Here is a 20966-nt window from a genome sequence, read left to right on the forward strand (position 1 = left end):
GTGATTTCTGGCTAAAGGAAGTTATTTTCTGTGAAAGCTAGTTTGCTCTCTGTGCGTTTCAGCCAATTTATCATCTGAACTATTAATACATTTTTAAATTATACTTTTTTATTCATCACAGCAATTTCTTCCTGGACATCTAATAGTGCCATTCAGCTCTAATTCTCTAAGGAGTTAAAAGCCTCTTAAATTTGTAAGGCTCTCTGTGCACAATGATTCTGGTGTGCATTAAAATATGTATGAATTTTGAATATGGAATACTCCTCTGGTCTATTTTTCTTGACTGAGACATGTTTAAGGGGTCTAGGCTCATTATTTTATAGACTGCCCCTCAGTTTCGGTTTGTCCAATATCTCCTGATTAAATCGGGTTGTGTGTGTTAGACAAGAGTACCACAGAAATGCTGTTGTATCATTTGCAGTGCATCATGTCGGGAGACACATGATATTTACTTGTCCCATGTCTGGAGATGTTAACTTTTCTCACTTGGTTAAGGTAATGATTGCCAGGTTTCTCCTGTATTTCCATTTGTAATATAAAAATTTGTGGGAGGTACTTTGAGATTATGTAAATAGACTTTTGCTCATCATACTTCCACTCAACATCCATTGATGACTTTTTAACTACATTTCTTTATTAGTTGGCATTCTGTTATAAGGAAGAACTTTCTCTTTCTACCCATTTATTTATTTACTTACTTAATTATATCAGTTTAGATTCATGAGTCTTATTTTACTCAGTGGGTTATTCATTCATATCATTGTTTCGGTTTACAAATCTTCTTGAATTTGGCCAGTGGAGCCCCTTCAAGCTCTTTTAATTTGACGTGCCTTCATGATTCTTTGAGCACTTTCTTTCTTTATGGCACAGTAAAACATCTTGTTTTCCAGACTCAACTTGTACTTTCCCTGTCCCAGATCTGGAATCAGCCATTCTCCAAGGAGCTGGTGGGCATGTTTTTAAAGGGTGCACATATTGGCTTGTGCCACTGTTTACTTATAGTACTGGATACATGTGCATTGGTATTCATCTGTTATTGTCAGTGAGTGCCTCAACGAAAATGTGTATGATCATTTCTTTCTATTAACTGGCACTTTAACCTGACAAAAGTGAACTTCTCTATCTATGTTCATTTGAGTGGCTTATTTGAGTGCATTCTAGATAAATGGTGCTATGCTGTTTTCTGTAAGCCGTTTTGAGGAACGTCATGATTGGAAAAAATGTTTTACCAGATACATGGAATATATATAATCTGTTTCTTTAATACTCCTTTGTTATTGGAAACAAATGTCATCTTTCAGGGGGGCAGGGAAAATGCTACCTCTTCTGGAAAGCCTTTTTTATTCCTGAACAGCTATAATGACTGAAGCTCTCTTAAGCTTCTTAGAACCTTATATGTTGTATTATTATTGTTGTTATAGTATTTTCTCTATGAGGTCAGTCAGCTCCTTAACGGGAGCTTAACCTCATTGATCTCTGTATTTTGCTCCACCCCCTCTATATTGCACTGCTTTGCTTTTGTAGGCACTGAGAGTGTATATTTGTAGCGTATCTTTCCCTTTTGTTGGCAGATTGTGCTGATCTGATCCCAGCTATGGAAAACATTTTTTTAAACCATTCAACATTGTCTTCATACCAGTGGGAAATCCTAGGTAACTGTCGTAATTAATTTTTAGATGACAAAAAGGAACTTGGAGCAGCCAGAAGAAGTCAGTATTACATGAAATATGGGAATCCAAATTACGGAGGCATGAAAGGAATTCTTAGTAATTCTTGGTGAGTCTAGAACTTTAAAATACAATAGTTTAAATACTATGTAAGCTTTTCTTAATCCCTCAGTTGGTATTCTGCAGTGGAATGTCAACACCATGTGTGGACTCGAAGGAAGACAAGAAGAAAGAGCTCACGATTCTTAACTCTAGGGTAAATGGTATGAAAGGCTGAGTTTGAGTTTCACGTAAAATGTCTCTGTTTAAGCACCTAACATTTCATCAGTGTATAGTTGAATTTAATTAGTAGATTTCAAGGTCCTTTCTGTTGGTTTTTGACTATGTGCTTATTTTGGAATGTTGCAGGAAGCGAAGATATCATTCCCGTCGCATTCAGCGGGATGTGATCAAGAAGAGAGCCCTGATTGGGGATGACGTTGGCTTGACGTCCTATAAACACCGACATTCCGGTAGTTGCCTGCTCAGCTCTTGGGTAGACACATGTTTGGCTCCCGAAATCATATTCTTATTCTTAATACAGTCTTTTAAGGTTCCAAACTTTATCATCCTCTCTTCCTTGCCCTCACCCTCTGCCAACATATAGGAAAGTAAGTCAAGTCACGATTAATTTTAAATTGCCCATACAAAAGAGGTCAAATGATTTAATAAAAGCTGTTCTAACAAAAAAGGCCAAATATGACATAGGAAAAATTGAAAGAAAATTTTCTGTAGGAATCTAATTTTTCTACTATTAATATCAAAAGCTGCATGAAAATCTTTTAAGTTATTTTATCAGATGACTTGATTTTATTATTTGTCTGATGATGAAAATAGGCTGCTATGTCTGGTGTTTTATGCTTATTGGCTTGTGCACACGAATGCCTCTGTTAAATGAGATACCATGACTTGGGTTTCATTTTGTTCTGTCCTTCCTTCCTTCCTTTCTTTCTTTGTTTTGGTGCTTATAAAAGAACCGTTTTCATTATGTTTTATAAAGATTTTTTATTTTTAATCTAATCTGTAGAATCTTCTACATGCTTTGTAGAACTGCTAAGTCAGCATACAAACATGGGATAACATGTTTATCATTGTAACAGGGACAGGTGAAGTCTATCATTTTTATTTAATGAGTATATCCAAAATTGTATATTTGAAATCTGCTTCTTAAAACTGTATATACTTTTCTGTTACACAGTTACAGGTTTCCAATTTCAATTACTCTAAGGTATTCTTATCATACAATCTTTATATTTACATTAAAGAAATGAAAAAGCAAATTGCCCCTAATTCTAGCACGCTAACATAAACAACTGATTTCATTTTGCATTTATTTGTCTCTTTTCATAATATATATAATTGTTAACATATATTTTATAGTCATCTCCCACTTAGAAGCATTTTTCCATGAACTTTAAAGTTACAGTTGATTTTCATTATTCATAGTGGTTATGTTCTATAAAGTCACTGTGATCGTTGATATAGTGAATACTAAACCATTCGGAGACTCTGGTCACACCATTTTCATCAACTGATCAATATATAACCTCGGATGTGTGTTTCTGTTTAAAGACATCTTATTTAATACATATTGTTGATTCATTAACATTGGACTCACAGCCAACAGCACTATAACTCATGCTCGAACAGAGCTTATTTAACGTGTTTATTCTGTAAGGCAATCACAGCCTTCTTGGGCTTAAGAACACAAGATAGCTTTGGCAGTACACTTGGAGGCCATTTTAAAAATTTTTAAATGAAATCACCAACAAAAGCCACAAAAATATGAAAAGCATGGCACTTAATGAACTGCAAAAAGGGCACTTGTTTACAGTATGAGAGCTGAAATAAAGCAGAGTGTTGCCTCATTTGACCTCAGCTGGGAATATGCATAGCTGATGACTCAATTTTTTTGTCACTCTGCACATGTCCACAAATGACCATGAAAACACCTTTGTAAGTGTTGATATGGAGTTACAAATAAATTTGACAGATTTGCAAATATAGAATTCATGAATAATGACAATCAACTGTACTTTAGATAACTTTATGATAGTCTATCAGGTTACTAGATCATACTGTACTAGCCATTCTTCTGTTGTAGGTATCAGAATGGCAACTAGATTGGAACTTACAGATAATGCTCCAGTAAGATCTCGGGCATGGGAACCCCACCTTTTAAAAAGGTCACCAGTGTAGAGTAGAAAATCAGATTTGTTAGTTTTAGTGCTTTTCCTAATGTGTTTTGGTTAAATTTCTTAGGACTAGTAAATGTTCCAGAGGAACCCATTGAAGAGGAAGAAGAGGAGGAGGCAGAGGAGGACCAGGACATGGATGCAGATGACAGGGTGGTGGTGGAGTACCACGAGGAGCTGCCAGCTCTCAAGCAGCCCCGGGAGCGGAGCACCTCTGGGCAGTCCAGTGCCAGTAGTTCAGACTCCGATGAAATGGACTATGACCTAGAATTGAAAATGATTTCCACTCCTTCACCAAAGAAAAGCATGAAAATGACCATGTATGCTGATGAAGTGGAATCCCAGTTGAAAAATATTAGGTAAAGATAGTTTGTTTTTTTTTAATCAATGCTAGCTTTTTATTTTATTTTATTTTTTATTTATTTATTTTTAAAGGATTTTATTTATTTATTTGAGAGAGAGAGAATGAGAGACAGAGAGCACGAGAGGGAAGAGGGTCAGAGGGAGAAGCAGACTCCCCGCTGAGCAGGGAGCCTGATATGGGACTCGATCCTGGGACTCCAGGATCATGACCTGAGCCGAAGGCAGTCGCTTAACCAACTGAGCCACCCAGGCGCCCCTTTATTTTATTTTAAATACTAATTCGTAACTTTCTCTTAACTCCTCTTAATTTTATAATCACTTTTATCTGTTCTAATTTCAGTCCATTGAAGAATTTGAATAAAAGCATCCAGTTTTTCCTGTAAATAGACAAGAAGTAATCCTTGTTATAAAAATGATAGACAGTAATAGAAAGTGAAAATCATCCATAATAGCACCTTTCCTAAAATAATGACTTAACAATTAAATGAATAACTTTCCTGCTAATTTTATGTATATACCTAGCACATGGAGAAATTACATAGTTCTACAAAAATGAGGTTGTATTTATATTGTTTCGCAGTGTGCTTTTTCTGTTTAATATATTGTAGACTTCTATTTTTTTCACCCAGATGTAGTACATTGAAAGTATCATGATTTATTTAACCAATTCCTTATTGATAGATATGTAGGTTTCTATTTTCTTACAGTTGCACTAACTAGATAAATTTCTTGAATTCCAGTTATTGCACAAAACTACATATATATTTAAAAATGTGGTGTTGCTAGAAGTGCCTAGGTGGCGCAGTTGGTTGAGCATCCGACTCGGTTTCAGCTCAGGTCATGCTCTCAGGGTTGTGAGATCGAGCCCCGCGTCGGGCTCAGCATGGAGTCTGCCTAAGACTCTCTCCTCTTCCTCTGCCCTTCCCCGCCCACCCCTGTTCTCGCGCGCGCGCGCGCGCGCTCACTCTCCAAAATAAATAAATCTTAAAAAAAAAAAAAATCCGTGTTGCCAGATTTCCTTCCAAAAAGGTTTTACTCACTTTATAACCTATTACCTATGTACTCACCAGTCTTATCACTCTTTCTAATTTTTGCTAATTTTGTGGACCAAAAAAATAGTTATTCTGATATGTATTTCTTTGATGACTAGTGGGGATGAACAGATTCCTAAGGGCAGATAGCATATGCACAACTCAAAGTGTTGGGGTCTAGGGGTTCTCTCTCTAAGTGTTCGTGGTAGTGTATTTGGGGAAAGGAAAAACAATTCAATCTGGTTCGTTTATATGGCTCTGCTCATATCCTTATTTTTAGTTTTCAGAGAACTTTCCAGTGTTGAATGCTGCCAGAATAATGCTGGTGCCTAGCATGGTAGCAGATGTCTTTGACAGAGAAGTCTGCCCTTTAAAGAAAGAGATTGTAGACTGTTGTATGTTGACTACAGCAAAATCACAGCCTGGGTGAACAGAGATCCCTGAGCCCTTTGCAGGCCTTACTCAACATTTGTCCCAGAAGGGAGGGTACTGGGACTTGCAATTACACATTCTTTGATAGTTTACAGATACCATTTGTGGAAACCACACTGGAAAACTCAGAAGCCTACTTGCCCTGATCTCTTTATAAGAAGCTGATCATTATTTTTGTAAGCAAATAATTACTGATATATGGTATTTGTGAGTGAATATTGGCTATATTAGATTGGGCTCTTAAATTGTTTTCTCCAAAATATATGAGATTATTGCATAGTCATTATCCCACAGTTGAAGTTGGTTAATTGTGCTTTTTTTTTTTTTTAAAGGAACTCCATGAGGGCAGATACTGTATCCACAAGCAATATCAAAAACCGAATTGGTAACAAATTACCAACTGAGAAATTTGTAGATGTCCGACATCTGTTAGATGAAAAACGTCAGCACACACGTCTACGGCCACCAGGCAGCAATACTAAATCAGGTATTGTTGTTTATTTGTGGTTCTGAGCTCCAGAAAGCAAATTAGGGCAGAGGTAGGTCCTTGGATAAAACATTGCCAGTAATGAACTGATTTAGTTGTCCTAGTTCATCACTTCTAAATTTTGGGTTAGGCATTGAAACTTTAGGACATGAAAAATAATCGTACTTTTGCAGTACTAGCTTTCAATATTTATGTCCCAATTATTTTACTCTGTATGTCATTGATATACTTTATACATAGGATGATAGAAATTAAATTGGGTTTTGTGTAAATGGTCAAGAATTTGAACTAGATAGTATACATGTGCAGAGTGGGTACTTGGCCATGCCTGCTGTGTGCCAGGCCCTGGGTTAGATGCAAAGTCATCATAGCACTTAGATGGAGAAACACGAGTGCACACATTCTGGTAATTCCACCCCAAAACAGAATGGAGTAAGTGCTCTACTAGGTCTGTAAGCAATAGGCCGTGGGAGCACAGAGGGGAGGTGGGTCTACTGGGGGAATTGTGGAGGGCTGCTTAAAGAAAGTGGCTTTAGAGCAAGGCTCGGGGAGGGAGTGGGATCTCCATTGGCAAACCTAGTTTTTTGAGGTGGAAAATAAACTGATCTTACATTTATTTTAGAAAGATAATTTGTGGCAGGGTGGGGTAGGGTAGAGAGCTAAATAAGTAACAAGGGTCTAAACCAGATCTGGGAGAGTGGAGATGGATGGATGAGAACATCAAAACTTGTAAAGGAAGAAGACTTGGCACTAGGAAGTGAGGGAGCAAAGGGAAAGAAGCCAAAGAACTCAGGCCTGAGAAACCAGAAAGTTGGGGATGCTTCTCTCTGAGGTAATAAGCAAGATGGATGAAAGCTGCAGTACAGTGACTTGCTAGTAAACGTGTTGTTGCTTTTATTGTCAGGGGGAGCTCAAGAGGACAGATTCCTTGGAGGAGGTTTGGCGGAAGGGAAAAACAAATTTGATTTGTCATATCTTCCCTTGATCCTTTGCTTTTGTCAGTCTCATTACATTTACTGTGAAATGTAATAAGTTTATTAAGAATTCCTTATATGTTCAAAGATTGTGGTTTCTGTCCTCAGGGAACTTAGAGTATTGTTTGTTAGCTGAAATGTTTGTAAATTCTTTGGTATGCTTGGTTCTACTTAAAACACACGCACAAGAAACGAAACAGCTGAGTTTGTGTCCGAAGTTCCTTTCTGGAGCAGTCAGCCGAGAGGTTTTTTCCACTGGAAGCCTCGATGTCTGAACTTTCCTAGGGGAATCCGGACTGATTATATAGAGAGAAGGATTTTAGAAGCTTGATTTTGTCAGGCTCTTTGTCTTGGTTTGGGGAGATTTGGCACCAGGTCCTCCAGGGATCTCAGGTTGACAATATCGATAGCAAAGCACACATGCTTGGTCACAGTAATACTTTTTTTCCTTTTTCTAGATATACGCCAGCGGTTAGGAAAAAGACCATATTCTCCAGAAAAGGCTTTTGGTAGTAACCCAGTCTTTCGGAGAGAGCCTTTTTCTGATGTACATAGTAGGCTGGGTGTTCCCAGGCAAGACATTAAAGGCCTCTACTCTGATACTCGGGAGAAGAAATCAGGTTGGTAACACTTAAAACTGAGGGGGATAGGAATTGGGTAAGAGCAGACTACAGCATAGAAATACTTTGTTGGTCAAAGCCAGGAAATAGCGTATGTCAAAAATAAATTATTTTTTCCTCTTCCGTTATAGTCATCATAATTGTAATAAGGGTATGGAAAATTTAGAAAATAGAAAAAAAATACAAAACCAGCCTTGGTTCTTTCTGTTTAGTGCAAATACTTTTTAGTCTTAAGTTTCTATTCACATCTTTGTCCATATACATATTCTGCTTTTTTCATACAGGATTTTATTGTGATCATTTTTTCACATTGTTAAATTCTTTATAAATAAAATATTTAATTGCCTTTATAGTGTAGTATGCTATGAAATGCTAAACACATACTTCTCTATTGTTAGATATTAATAAAGTATATTTAAAAAATTAATGGATAGTGGGCCAACTCTCTGAAAGTTTACAGTATAGCAGGCCTGTCAGTTTGCAGAATTTATAGCTGGGAATGATCTGGGAATGGCCCACTCCTGGCAGAATGAAGCTCTACAGAGAATGGTGAGTCTCACCAGGGAGGGGCAGGTATAGCATAAGCAGCCTCCGAGGTGATTCTGATATGCATGGGAGGCACACGTCCCCTAGCTGTGGGACCCAAAGATCCCTCAGTTTGCAGGCAGGGATGATAGCCAGGGAAATGAGATTACCTTCCTCATGCTGCAGAGAGCTTACAGGAGCCACAGACCCCTCCCCAGTGTTTCTTGCACATCAGGTGATGGCAATGCCCCTGCTTCTCAGCATTGACCACCAAAACTGAAATGCCTTCTCATCCAAACAGGTAGTTTATGGACGCGCTTAGGATCTGCACCCAAGACCAAAGAAAAGAACACGAAGAAGGTGGATCACAGGGCGCCAGGCACTGAGGAAGATGACTCTGAGCTGCAAAGGGCATGGGGGGCTCTGATAAAGGAGAAAGAACAGTCTCGCCAAAAGAAGAGCCGGTTAGATAACTTACCATCTCTCCAGATTGAAGTTAGTCGGGAAAGCAGCTCTGGTTCAGAGGCAGAGTCCTGACGCCCTTGGGGCTAATGGCAGCTGCACTAAAATCTGACATTCTCGTGCAGGGTGGGGTGCACAGTAGGACCCCTCCGCTCCCCCGCAGGAGTTGGCGCCCCTCCTGCTCTTACACAGTCACCCTCAGCTCTTGCTGCTTCAGCAAGACATGTTAAGAATGTGATGTGTTTTGAAGGGCATCTGTCTATATTTTGCTGCAGAGTAAGAGTTCTGGGCCCTCAATCCTTTCCCCACTACCCCACAAGCTTTACCCTTTGAGGAAAAGGCAGCCCTCCAGATTTTGTAGACGTTTTTCTTAATATTTTTAACATTGTGCTTTTAAAGAAATGTTTTACACAGTTCATCCAAAGAGCAGAGAACTGAACTTCTCACTATTGCCTTGGCCCTGACAGCTGTTACCAGCACCCTTTTCCCAAGAAAAGTCAATTCCCAGGTGCTTATTGGACAGCCTTCGAGGGGGAAGATGAGGGAAGCTGCCAGCTCACCCTTCCAGGACCCTAGTGTGGGGGCCGGATCTCATGGACCTGACCTCAGAGGTGCACCGGTGCCGCCCAGGTAGATAAGAGATGCAGCATCGATCGTGCTTCCGTTCCTCCCTGGGGAGTTCTGTTAGGGGCATCTTAGCTAATCAGCTTGAAGTGAAGATCAAGTTCAGTGCTGTGGGATTTTTAGGAACAAAAAACTGTGACTTCTGGATTTGGGTGGATTTTTGTGCTGAGGTGGGGTCATGGGTTAATGTTGAACAATTTTTAAGTCTGTATTATGTTTAAAAATATTAATGATTTAAAAGTTTAAATTTTTAATTTTTATATGTGAAAATATTTCCTGTTGGCTACAAGGGAAGCTCAAGTGGTGTCTAATGTGTGCTGTTAAATATATATTATATACTTTGGAAGAAGGCAAAGAGAGGAGTCTCATTATTTTTAAATGATCCTAATTGTATAGTCTGTCTGCGGTATATAGTGTTCAGCTTGCTTTTTGGCCACTGTAGGAAAAAAATCCATCCATCTGAGATGGGGTCCTGTTGTTTATTATCACTTCAGAAGTGATACATTAGTATTTATTCTTTCTATTTCTGAGTTCTGGCACCTGAAGATATCTTTAAAACTGGCAAATAAGATAATAGTAATAGAAATTTTAGTTTGTTTATTTCTCGTTTACTTCTAAACTCTGTTCCGATTATTTTAAAGTCAGTAGATTACTTTGTCTTCCTATTTGATCTTTATTTTGAAGTATTTAATGTTTGTATTCCTCTACAAGCTTAAAAATAGTGTTTCACTTCAATTCACTAGAACTTAAGAATTAGAGATAGTAAGCCTTTGTCGCTTTGTGATGTCACAACTCCTCACCTGTCTGGAGTGTTTCAGTACCTGGTGCAGCCCTGGATTCTAAGGATCTTGACTTGTGGCATTGATAGTTGATTACAGTGTGGTGTGATTGAATGCAGAACACTGCTGCTAAGAAATGAAGGAAAGGGCTGTGGGACTTGAGAGCTGCAACAGCTGTACTCCACCATGTTTTGTTGCTTAACCTGCCTTTCACTCCCTTTAGAAAGATGAGAAGCTGTTAACTACTGTATGTTTCTGCTTCCTCATCGGATTCTTGGAGAGAGTTGGTTCTCTGCCAGTTGAGACTTACCGTTTCTGAGGTTTTTCGCTTTTTTTGCCCTGTGGAGTGTACAGCTGAGAGCCAGGTTCTTGAGAAGGGCAAGGTTTGGGGAGTTGGTAGAGTGAGAAGGACAAGGACTTGAGAGTCCGAGACCTGGATGCCAACCCCTGGTTTCTGTTCCATGGGCCTGGGCCTCTAGTTTTCCCATCTGGCAAATGAATGGGCTGGTACCAGAGCTTCTTGACTTTGTTGGTGCGTCTCAGTGGTGTTTTACTCTTCCCGAAGCAATGGTTGTGGTGGGCTGGCCAGCACTGGTTTCTGTTGCAGGTGTGGGGAGGGTCAAGAAGGGCATGCATGAGATTTGGGGCAGGGATTGACCTCCATCCCATTTCCATTACAGTCTCTGGGTCTTCTAGTGGGACAGAGATGTCCTTGTGGTCAGGGTCCTAACTGATGTGGTCTCAGCAGTGTTCAAAAAAAGCCCTTCTGTGTTTCCCAGTCATGACCTTTTCCACCAGTAGTTTGAGCCCATCTCTCCCATGGCCTTATAGTCCTGGCCAGTCTCCTGCTAGAGATCAGGGAGGGCTTTCTGAAAAGGTGGTGGTGTGTAGTCAGAACTGGGCCTTTGATCTAACCAAGAAAAATGCCCACTTCAGCAGCCTTGCAATTCTTACAAATTAACACAGACCCCAGAAAAGTATCTTTGAAGATTTCACTTCCCCAAGTTACTATTGGCCACCTCCTCTTGCTCTCTGGCCCACACTCAGGCACTCAGATGTTAACCACATCTTACATGTGCTGTGAGTGCCCAGGCCCTTTCTTTGGAGTTTGGGAGTGAGGGTAGACAGTTAGGATGGCCCCCTAGTGGCAGCTCAGTGTGCCTGGGCGCTCCTTACCTATGTGGGCAGCAGGGCTACAGACTTTTCTATATTCTTCTTAGCCTTTATGCATATGAGATTACAAATACATTTCTGCTGCTTGATAGTAATTGCAGATACCTCATTTCTGTTTCCCACTCTCCCTCTTGGGAGAGACACCAGCTACCCAGGAGAACTTGTGGAGCTTGTGACAAGCCCTCCTCTGGCCCCTTTTCTCGTCCCATGAACTCCTCCCCTTAGTTCAATCACTGTCTTCTCCCACTTCATCCCTGTGACAGCCTCCTCCCTGATCTCTGCCCCGTATCCCATCCCTCCACCTCTGTTCTGTGCACTGCAGCTGGGGTGAACTTTTGTTGTTTGCAGCTTTACTGAGCTATTATTTACATAGCATACAGTTCACTCCTTTCAAGTATACACTTCACGGGCACCTGGCTGTCTCAGTTGGAGGAGCATGCGACTCTTGATCTCGGGGTTGTGAGTTCGAGCCCCACATTGGGTATAGAGGTTACTTAAAAATAAAAAATTTTAGGAAAAAAGTGTACACTTCAGTGGCTTTTAGTATATTCACAGAGTTGTGCAGCCATCACCATAGTCAATTTTAGAACATTTTCATCACCAAAAACAAACCCTATATCCATTAACAATCATTCCCCAGTCCCTCTTCCCTCCTGGCAACCACTACTTTTGGTTTCTGTGGATTTGCCTATTTTGAATGCTCATGTAAATGGAATCATACACTTTGTGGCGATTTGTGATTGGCTTCTTTCACTAAACATATTTTTGAGGATCATCGGTGTTGCAGCCCGTATTAGAACTTCTTTTTATTAATGAATAATACTCCATTGTATCAATACAGTACATTTTATTTATCCATTCATCAGTTGATGGACATTTGGGTTGTTTCCACTTTTGGCTGATGTGAATTATGCTGCTATGGAACATTTATGTACAAGTGTTTGTGATCATGTTTTCATTACTCTTGGGTTATATATCTAGGGGTGGAATTGCTGGGTCATACGGTAACTCTGTCTTAACCTTTTGAAGAACTGCCAGACCATTCTCCCAAATGGCTGCATCATTTCCCATTTTCCCCATTAGTGTTTGAGGGCTCTGGTTTTTCCACGATCCTTGACAACACTTACTTCGCAATGTGAAGTGGTAGCTCCTTGTGATTCTCATTTGCATTTCCCTGATGTATAATGATATTGGGCATCTTTCCGTGTGCTTCAGAATGAACTTTCTTAAGAAAGTTATTCTGTTATTCTTCTGCTTAAAACCTTTCCAAAGCTTGGAATAAATTCCAAACTCCAATGATAGCTCACAAGGCTTGTCAAAATCTAACTTCTGGTATCTCTGGCCTGTTCTCCCCAACCTCCCCTGCCCTGTGCCCACTAGTTACTTGGACCCATCTTGATCTCACCAGCCTTTCAAACTCTGCTTAGTGCTTTTCTTCCTCAGCAGTGACACACTCCCCTGGACCTTTCTTCCTTCTGCCTAAGCCTTGCCTTCTCTTTTCCCTCATCCTCTAAGACTTAGAGACCACTCCAGGTGGCTGCCTCCAACTTCCAGAGCCAGGTTATGGGCCCCTGCTACACAGTACTGTCATGAATGAGACTCTGCTCATTTCAAGGTTGGGCTATACAGTCACACCTAAGATAAAAATGGAGTGTAATCAAAATTCCTCTTGGAAATCGTGGGGAACATGCCATGTTGAAAACCAGCATCGTGAGATCCAGCACAGTTGGTTTCTGCCTGTGTGGGAACAGATCATAGTTTGTTTGGTTGAGCTCCAGCTGAAGTGGTTGGCATGCAATGAGGGCCATATTGTGCAAAAAAACCCCACTTATTTTTAGGTGTTAAACTCACTCAGGCAAGCAACTCACTTTTGAAGAGGCTCTTGGGAACTGTAACAAGCCACGCAAGCTTACCTTAGGTGAGTGGAGGGGCAGGTGAAATGGCCCAAATGACTTAAAATTGTTTTCCTTTTTCTTGTCTTTTTAAAAATTTTTTCAGGAGAATATACCATTGTGTTTGCCTAAGTGAAATGTGTGTATGATGCCAAATCTCTGTAACCACCCCCTAAAGCCAGCACGGCTATACACTGAATTGTAATTCCCTGTTCCTACTTTGTCTTTTTTGCTAGATTGTAAGCTCCATGAGAGTAGGCACCATGTCTGGTTTGGTCATGGGGGTTTCTCCAGTCTTAGAGCCATGCCTGGCACCTGGCAGGTTATCTATAAACATGCGGTGAATGTATAAATCCCCCAGCTGCAGGAACAGCTTCATTCTCTGAGGCCTGGGGTCCTCTTACAGGCTAGTCCATGTTTTCTGCCTTGTACACACAATACTTGATGTTCATGTTTTATTTTCCCTTTTAGCCTGTGAGCTCCTAATGAGCAGGTGTCTTCATGTTATCTCTGTATCCTCCCACCATGCCAGTCCAGAGTAAGGAGTACTTAAAAAGTGTTTGGTAAACGAGTGAATTATGGTAACAACCCAGCTCTGATTCCTTTGCCTACAGGCTAGTCGAAATCTAGCTGACACTACCATATTGAAAAAGGAAGATTATTCAGAAGTGCATAAACCGTACTTGTATAAGAAAAAAATCTCATTAATTAGACCTCCATAAAATTCAAATTTTGGTGATCTGGCCATATCTGAGCTGAAGTTTACCTGCTGTATGAAGAATTTGCAAGAGAATCATGTAGAATATTTTTTTTGGAAAGCATTCATCTGCCCCAGGAGAGCAGGAAAGGAAGCTGGTAGGTGGATGAGAGGCCCCAAAGAGGGACTACTGAGCCAGTTCTTAGCTTTGGGTCCTATGGGAGAGGAAAGTAACGGCAGTCCAAAGAAGGCAAAGAGAAAACTTGTTCAGGCAGCAGCTCTTTTGCCTCCAGTAGCAATTCCAGCTCTCACTCGAGTGTTCTTAAAGTTATGCTGCAATGCAAACGGGCCGTTTGGGTTCACAGTAACAGCGAACCATGGCTTCACAGATTAATTAATTGCTGTACAAATCAATTGGGTATATAAGTATTTGCTTTTAAACTTTATATAACAGGAAACAAATGAGAAGTTAAAAAAGCATTTTTTTTTTCCTTTAAGAACTAAAAGGACAGAATGTTTTTGATAATTTTGAGAATATCACACTTGCTTCAAGGCAGATTATTGCATAATCTGACCAACAAAAATCCAGAACTTTTCTTACATGTTTATAAAATAAATCTTAGAAGAAAAAATATGGTAAGCATTTTTTTTTTAAATGAAATTCTATGAACATTTCACAAGATTTTGATGTTCCTGGGAGCAATTAGGGAAATGCTGGCTCAAAAGTCTATTTTGGATTGTGAGGCACTGAAGTGGGAGTTTCCTGTGCTATAGATAAAACTCCAGAGTATGGGTGGCATTAACCTGCCAAGTCAATACCCTGCCCTAGGGTTCTTACCTGTTTTTGCTCGAGCAATTCTGAGGCCCTCTTTGCATGACCAGAGTCTTCAGTAGGTGAAACTTTGTGTTATCTCAAATTGTCTGTCACCCTCACCTCTGACTGGTGTAGGTTAGTGAAGCCAAGAGGCCCACACCATTGGCAGGAGAGGAGACATGACCTTCGTATCCCTTCCTGGCTGTTTGTGTGTTTAATCATGTGGTGCCTCCCCTCTTATCATTGGCAAGGATTACTCAGAAAGCCTATGAGCAGGAGGTTGTACTTTTAGCTCAGGTAGAGTGTCTCTGGGGGAGGGTCAAATAGAATAGTGTCTGAGACTGGGCCTGAAGCCTGGGGACTCATTTTTTCTCACATGCAAACTGGAAAAGACTGAACAAGTCCCTTCACCTCTCTGGACCCCAGTTTTCCTGTCTGTCAGATGAAGAGCTCAACTGGGATGGTCTCCAGGTTTCTTTCTATTGCTAATGTGAGTTCTAGGAACTTTGCTCTGCCTTTGCAAAGACCATTAGGAGCCTAAGTTGAACAGGAAGGAGGTGTGGGCAAGCAAGAGGCCCAAGCCCTTGGACCCTTGGTCCATAAACCAACCCCTCAGCTACAGAAGAACAAGAGGATCCTCTCCCTTGCTTCCTCTGCACTAAGCCCACCTTCCCCAACACATGCACACATGCACCATTCAATGTTTTATTTGGGAGGCTTTTTAGGAAGTAGTCCATTTGTATTAGCATGGGCTGCCATAACAAAATATAGACTGAGTGGCTTAAACACCAGAAATTTATTTTCTCACCGTCTAGGGGCTGAAAGGCCAAGATCAGGATGTTAGCATAGTCAGGTTCTAATGAGGGCTCTCTTCCTGACTTGCAGACGGCCATATTCTCATAGTGCCCTCACATGGCCTTTCCTTGGTACGTGCACATGGGGAGAGAGATCACTCTTCCTTTGCTAAGGCCACTAAGCCTATTGATTAGGGCCCTACGTTTATGACCTTAATTATCTCCTTTAAGGCCTTTAGACCCTATCTCCAAATAAACTCATGTTGGGGGGTTTATGGCTTCAACATACGAATTTGGCAGGGGGCGGGGCACACAGTTCAGTTCATGACACCCAGTATATGTTTGTGAAATGAGGTCTCTGCTTTTTAAAAGCTCACAAACTGGGAGGATTTAGCCCCATGGGTATGAGAGGAGTAGGGTTGTAGTAGTTCAGAGTCCTGGTACTGGAGGAGACAGACCTGTCTTAAGTCCCAACTCTGCCACTTATTAGCCATATCGCCTTAGGCAAGTTACTTAACCTCTTCAGTCCAGTATTCTCATCTGGGAAATCAGGATAACCAAGTAGGGTGGCTGTTAGGGTCAGATGAGGGCATTGCAAGGAAGGCCCTTGGCACTGAGTCTGGCACTCCCTCCTTAGTGCTCAGTCAGTGGTAGTGATTCCTACCGCTCCTCAGACTTCCCCCGGCTGCCCTTTGCCAGCTCTGTCCTCCGTTGCAGCCCTGTCTCCGTAAGTCCTCACGCTTCCAAATGCCCTCTACCCAGCTTCCCAGGACTCAGAAGGCTAGTGGGTAGTTAGAACATCTTATATGGGGGTGCCTGGGTGGCTCAGTTGGTTAAGCGACTGCCTTTGGCTCAGATCATGATCCCAGAGTCCTGGGATCGAGCCCCGCATCCAGCTCCCTGCTCCGCGGGAAGCCCGCTTCTCCCTCTCCCACTCCCCCTGCTTGTGGTCCCTCTCTCACTGTCTCTGTCTGTCAATTAATTAAATAAAATCTTAAAAAAAAAAAAACATCTTCTATGCCTACAGGCGATGAGGCAGGACGGTGGGAACAGCCCCCTATCCACTGGTGAATGCAGATACCAGAGCTTTGGACTCACTCTCAAAACAGAGCAGTTAGTGCTTTGACCTCTTGCTGAACAGGTCGTCTCTATCCTGTAACTTTTAAGACTTTTTATTTTGAAATAATTTCAAAATTACAGAAGAGTTTCAAGGATAGAACAAAGAACATTTTGCCATGTTTTATCATTCATTCTTTCCCTCCTACCTTCTGTCACCCCATCCCCACCTCTGAAGCATGGACTATTTGAGAGTGACTTGCATACACCTCTCCCTTTACCCCTAAATATTTTAGTGTACATTTCCTAAATTCTTAGGAAATAAGGACAATCTCTCATATGACCATCACATAGTTATCAAATTCAGGAAGTGTATTATTTTATCTGATCAGTACAGTAGTATCTAATCTTTAGTACATGTTTCATTTTTGCCAGCTATCCCAATAATGTTTTTTGAAGCTTTTTTTTTTTTTTTTTTTCCTGGTCCAGGATCACACTGCATTTTGTTTCCTCTCCTTAGTCTCCTTTAACCTGGAACAATTCTTTAACCTTTGTCTTACGAATATACTGATGTTTTTGAAGAGTTCAGCCCAGTTAAATGTTCTAGAATGTCCCTCAAGTTGGTCCCTTACCATTTGTCTAAAACCTGTATGAGGCTCTGAGCAGAAGCATTGTAGAACATAGTCTGGCTCTTTCCTTGGGATCTTAAATTTGGATTTGTCGGGACAGCAGTTACTATCAGGGGCACACAGGACCTGTGTGTTCTCGTGATTAGGGTTCTGTCATGCTGACACCAGCAAGCTCGGATAAATACATCTTTGAGGGAGGCAGGATGAGTCTGCATTCTAGAAGTCTCCAAAGATGCAGAAATGGCCCTGCACCCTGTCCAGCCTCCAGTCACCAGCTTGGCTTAGCCTCCTGAGGTGCCCTGAAGTTCATACTCCAGACATGAAGTCCTGCTCTCAGAAATCTTGAGCAAGCTGCAGTCCTGGTTTCTAACATGTCCCTACTGTTGGTCTGCTCTGTGGCCTGGGGTTACTCTCTTCCCCCTCTGGGTCAGTGATGGGGAGAGGAGCTTCTCCTGGCTCTACCAAGTGCCCCTGGCACTCCAAACAAGTGTGGGATAGGGGGAAAGTCACCGAGCCCTGGACTGGTGGGAAAACAGGCCAGGACTCTGGACTATGACAAGGTTAAGCCAATTTGGATGGTCTTTGTTGTGATCTGGCAGGCAAATCATCAAACCTGGAGCTTTGTTTCCAGCTGTCAGACAGTGTCCGAAATGGTGAATTGTAATCTCTGTTCAAGCAACCATATAGCATCAGGGAACTATCACATTAGTTGTAGGTATTTTGTCAGACCAAAGCAGACAATGCAAACATGTTTTAAGTGTCATTGATCTCCCAAGACTTTGGCCAAGCAAGCTTTCAATGTGAGAAACAAAATAAAATTGATTTTCGTCTTGTCATTAAGTCAACACCCTTGTCTGCTTTGTTTTAACACTTGCACTAACACTTCAGCATGCTCTCTCTGGGGATGCGGACATTCACGTGAGAGACATAGACTCTCGTGCCTTTTTGAATGTGGATTCATTAAAATTAAATGCAATTTAAAATTCAGGTCCTCAGTTGCACTGATAACGTTTCGAGGGCTCAGTAGCCACATGCAGTTAGTGACCACTGTGTTGGACAGTGCAGATCTAGAACACCATCATAGTTCTGTTGAATAGCACTGCTGTGCACTTAACAGCAGTCAGGGAAGCAGGGACGCTTCCTTCTGTGGCTGACAACAGACTTGGTCACAGGGAAAATTTGACAGATTGTGAAGTTAGCTTTTAAATATGACTGCAGACTCTTGGGGTGCTGGATTGGATCAGAGGTATGCTGGAAAGATTTACGGAATTTTATGTCTTCTGTCTGGTAGCTCAGAGCTTCCCACACTACGGTGCTATAGCCAGGTTTTTAAGAGAATGCGGCCAAGCTGAATTCACTGAGGTGGTGATTTCAGTCAGTGTACTGGGTCTTAACATTTATCAGGCCCTCCATAGCCTCAGGGCCTTGAGTGCAGGGGCCAGGTGCAGGAGCCCGGTTTCTAGCTGTGGGGGTACTTCTGGTAAGAAGGGGACCCCATTCTCACTGCTGAGGCAACCACCACTAAGGACCCTGGGCTGGGTGTTGGGCTGAGGTATCTGGTGGTAGGTTCTAGAGCAGGGCAGGGGACTGGGACTCACTCACATGAATAATAAACAACGTCTGGATTAATACTACTCCTGCACTCGAACATCTATCTGATGAGGACATCCAGAGCTGTGTTCCTAGGCCAAACCTCGGCTCACTGTTCCACGAAGCGTGGGTCATGGAGAAGGGCTGACAACTGTCTCTCAGCTTCCAGGACCCAGCCCCCCCAACTGCTGAGGAAGCCACATAGCCAGCTGTGCACAAGTGGGAACATCCGTGTCTACTTGTAAGTGCCTGTCTGCCTGTGGGTCCTTGCTTCTGTTTGTGTCTGTCCCCGCCTTCTGGCCACCCAAGCAGAGGAGGGGAAGCTGAATAGGCCGAGGTCCACGCCGCTGCCTCTGCTCCTGCTGGGATGTGGCTCTTCCACACTCTGCTCTACATGACCAGTAAGTCAGCCTCACCCCCGGCCCTGGGAGGTTGCTGTGCCCTCAGCACAGCCTATCTGTCTAAATGGGGCTCACTCAGAGCGAGAGGTCAGAGACCATAGGTGCTCTTGCTTGCTGGGTTAGATCCCCAGCCTTACTCAGAAGGGCTTCTGAGGCTGTTGATGGTGCTGACAGCCTGTGGCTTCAGACTCCAGAGCTCTGCCACCCTGTTCCTCCTCCAGCCAGCCTCCCCTCCCCGCCTTGGGCCTTTTCCCACCGCACCCATTCCTGGCAGGTCCCTGGGTTTGTGCAAGTTTGTTCTCAGAGTATGGAGGCTGATGGTGCCCACCCTACCCAGCAGAGCACCCTTCCATCCCAGACTGGGGCTCAGCTGATGAGGGTGGGGGACTCTCAGAACATGAGCGTTGAGGAGAGACTGGGGGGACATGTGTCTGTGTGGTAGAATGTGAACGTACTGGGAGAGCCTGTTTCCTGTTTCTGATGTTAGAGCCAGTATGAGAACCTCTGTGTGGGTGGAGGGGGGCGCTTCCTCTTCCCCCAGCCTGGGGGTCCCATTCTGGCCTTTAAAACTACCATGGAAACCACTTGCGGCAAGCCAAGCCATGAGCCTGCACCTGCCTACAAGGCCTCAAGGATGAGATTGAGCATGGTCATTGAGCCCCTGGAGGCAGCTCAGGTCAAGCAGGGGGCTAGGGTGGTCCAGCATAATGATCTGGACAAGCTTCCCCGGGGGTCTCCTGCATTGGTCAGAAGCTTGATGGAAGACTGAGATGAACATCAGGCAGATGTTTCAAGGCTCTTGGGAGCCTGAGTACTCCCTGAAGGATGGGCAGGGACCAGCAAGTGAGCACCAGACAGTGTCTGAAAAAGCTGAATCCATTGTTGGAGGGAACTCAGAATTAGCATCCACCCTGGGGCCCAGTCACCAGGAGGCAGGTCAAAAGGGTAGGGGACCAGCAAAACATACATTTTTGGACACATTTTAATATTTGATATTCAAAATAATCATTATGAAAAGGCCAGGGGCGCCTGGGTGGCTCAGTTGGTTAAGCAACTGCCTTCGGCTCAGGTCATGATCCTGGAGTCCCGGGATTGAGTCCCGCATCGGACTCCCTGCTCAGCGGGGAGTCTGCTTCTCCCTCTGATCCTCCCCCTCTCATGCTCTCTGTCTCCCATTCTCTCTCTCAGATAAATAAATAAAAAATCTTGGGCGCCTGGGTGGCTCAGTTGGTTAAGCGACTGCCTTCGGCTCAGGTCATGATCCTGGAGTCCCTGGATGGAGTCCCTGGATCGAGTCCCGTATCGGGCTCCCTGCTCGGCGGGGAGCCTGCTTCTGCCTCTGACCCTCCTCCCTCTCATGTGCTCTCTCTTTCTCATTCTCTCTGTCTCAAATAAATAAATAAAATCTTTAAAAAAAAAAAAATCTTTAAAAAAAAAAAGGCCAAAACTGTGTTGAACTTCCTCTTCCTTATTGTAAAGTTTAGACTTCTCTTTATTTTCAGTCACATACAGAGTGTGGAGAGGGTTTTACACTTTTTCTGGCTTAAGGCTTTGATCCCCCATCACCAAGTATGTCTGAAAAAGATACTTAGGCTAGACTCTGGTCCACCCCTTCCCAGAAAGGAGGAGGTGACTGGAGTCCAGAGAGGTGCAGTGACTGTCCAGAGTTACAAGCAAGTACACGTAGAAATGGGGCTCAAGCCCAGGCCTCTGCCCTGACTT

The 20966-nt window shown here is 42.6% G+C and overlaps 2 protein-coding genes across 3 annotated transcripts in view; both read left to right on the forward strand.

The window, feature by feature from the left end:
* The window catches only part of NCBP3 (nuclear cap binding subunit 3), a 35136-nt gene extending 25371 nt beyond the window's left edge, over positions 1-9765 (forward strand). The window contains exons 8-14 of one of the 2 annotated variants that reach the window (XM_035027499.1): positions 1677-1776; positions 2076-2179; positions 3969-4260; positions 6060-6214; positions 7647-7808; positions 8635-8797; positions 9263-9765. In XM_035027499.1, the coding sequence (XP_034883390.1) occupies positions 1677-1776; positions 2076-2179; positions 3969-4260; positions 6060-6214; positions 7647-7808; positions 8635-8797; positions 9263-9371 (1085 nt within the window). In that variant the 3' untranslated portion in view covers positions 9372-9765. Of the gene's footprint in view, positions 1-1676; positions 1777-2075; positions 2180-3968; positions 4261-6059; positions 6215-7646; positions 7809-8634 lie in introns of both variants that reach the window. The other variant, XM_035027500.1, reaches the window with a different exon arrangement.
* Positions 9355-20966, forward strand: part of ITGAE (integrin subunit alpha E) — a gene marked incomplete in the record, with an annotated part of 67740 nt that continues 56128 nt past the window's right edge. Inside the window, 1 exon segment of the mRNA XM_035027497.1 lies at positions 9355-9425. Coding sequence (XP_034883388.1) covers positions 9389-9425 — 37 coding nt within the window.

This window comes from Mirounga leonina, unplaced genomic scaffold, assembly GCF_011800145.1.
Source record: "Mirounga leonina isolate KUSES-001 unplaced genomic scaffold, KU_Mleo_1.0 Mir_200, whole genome shotgun sequence".
In the NCBI taxonomy this organism is placed as follows: domain Eukaryota; kingdom Metazoa; phylum Chordata; class Mammalia; order Carnivora; family Phocidae; genus Mirounga; species Mirounga leonina.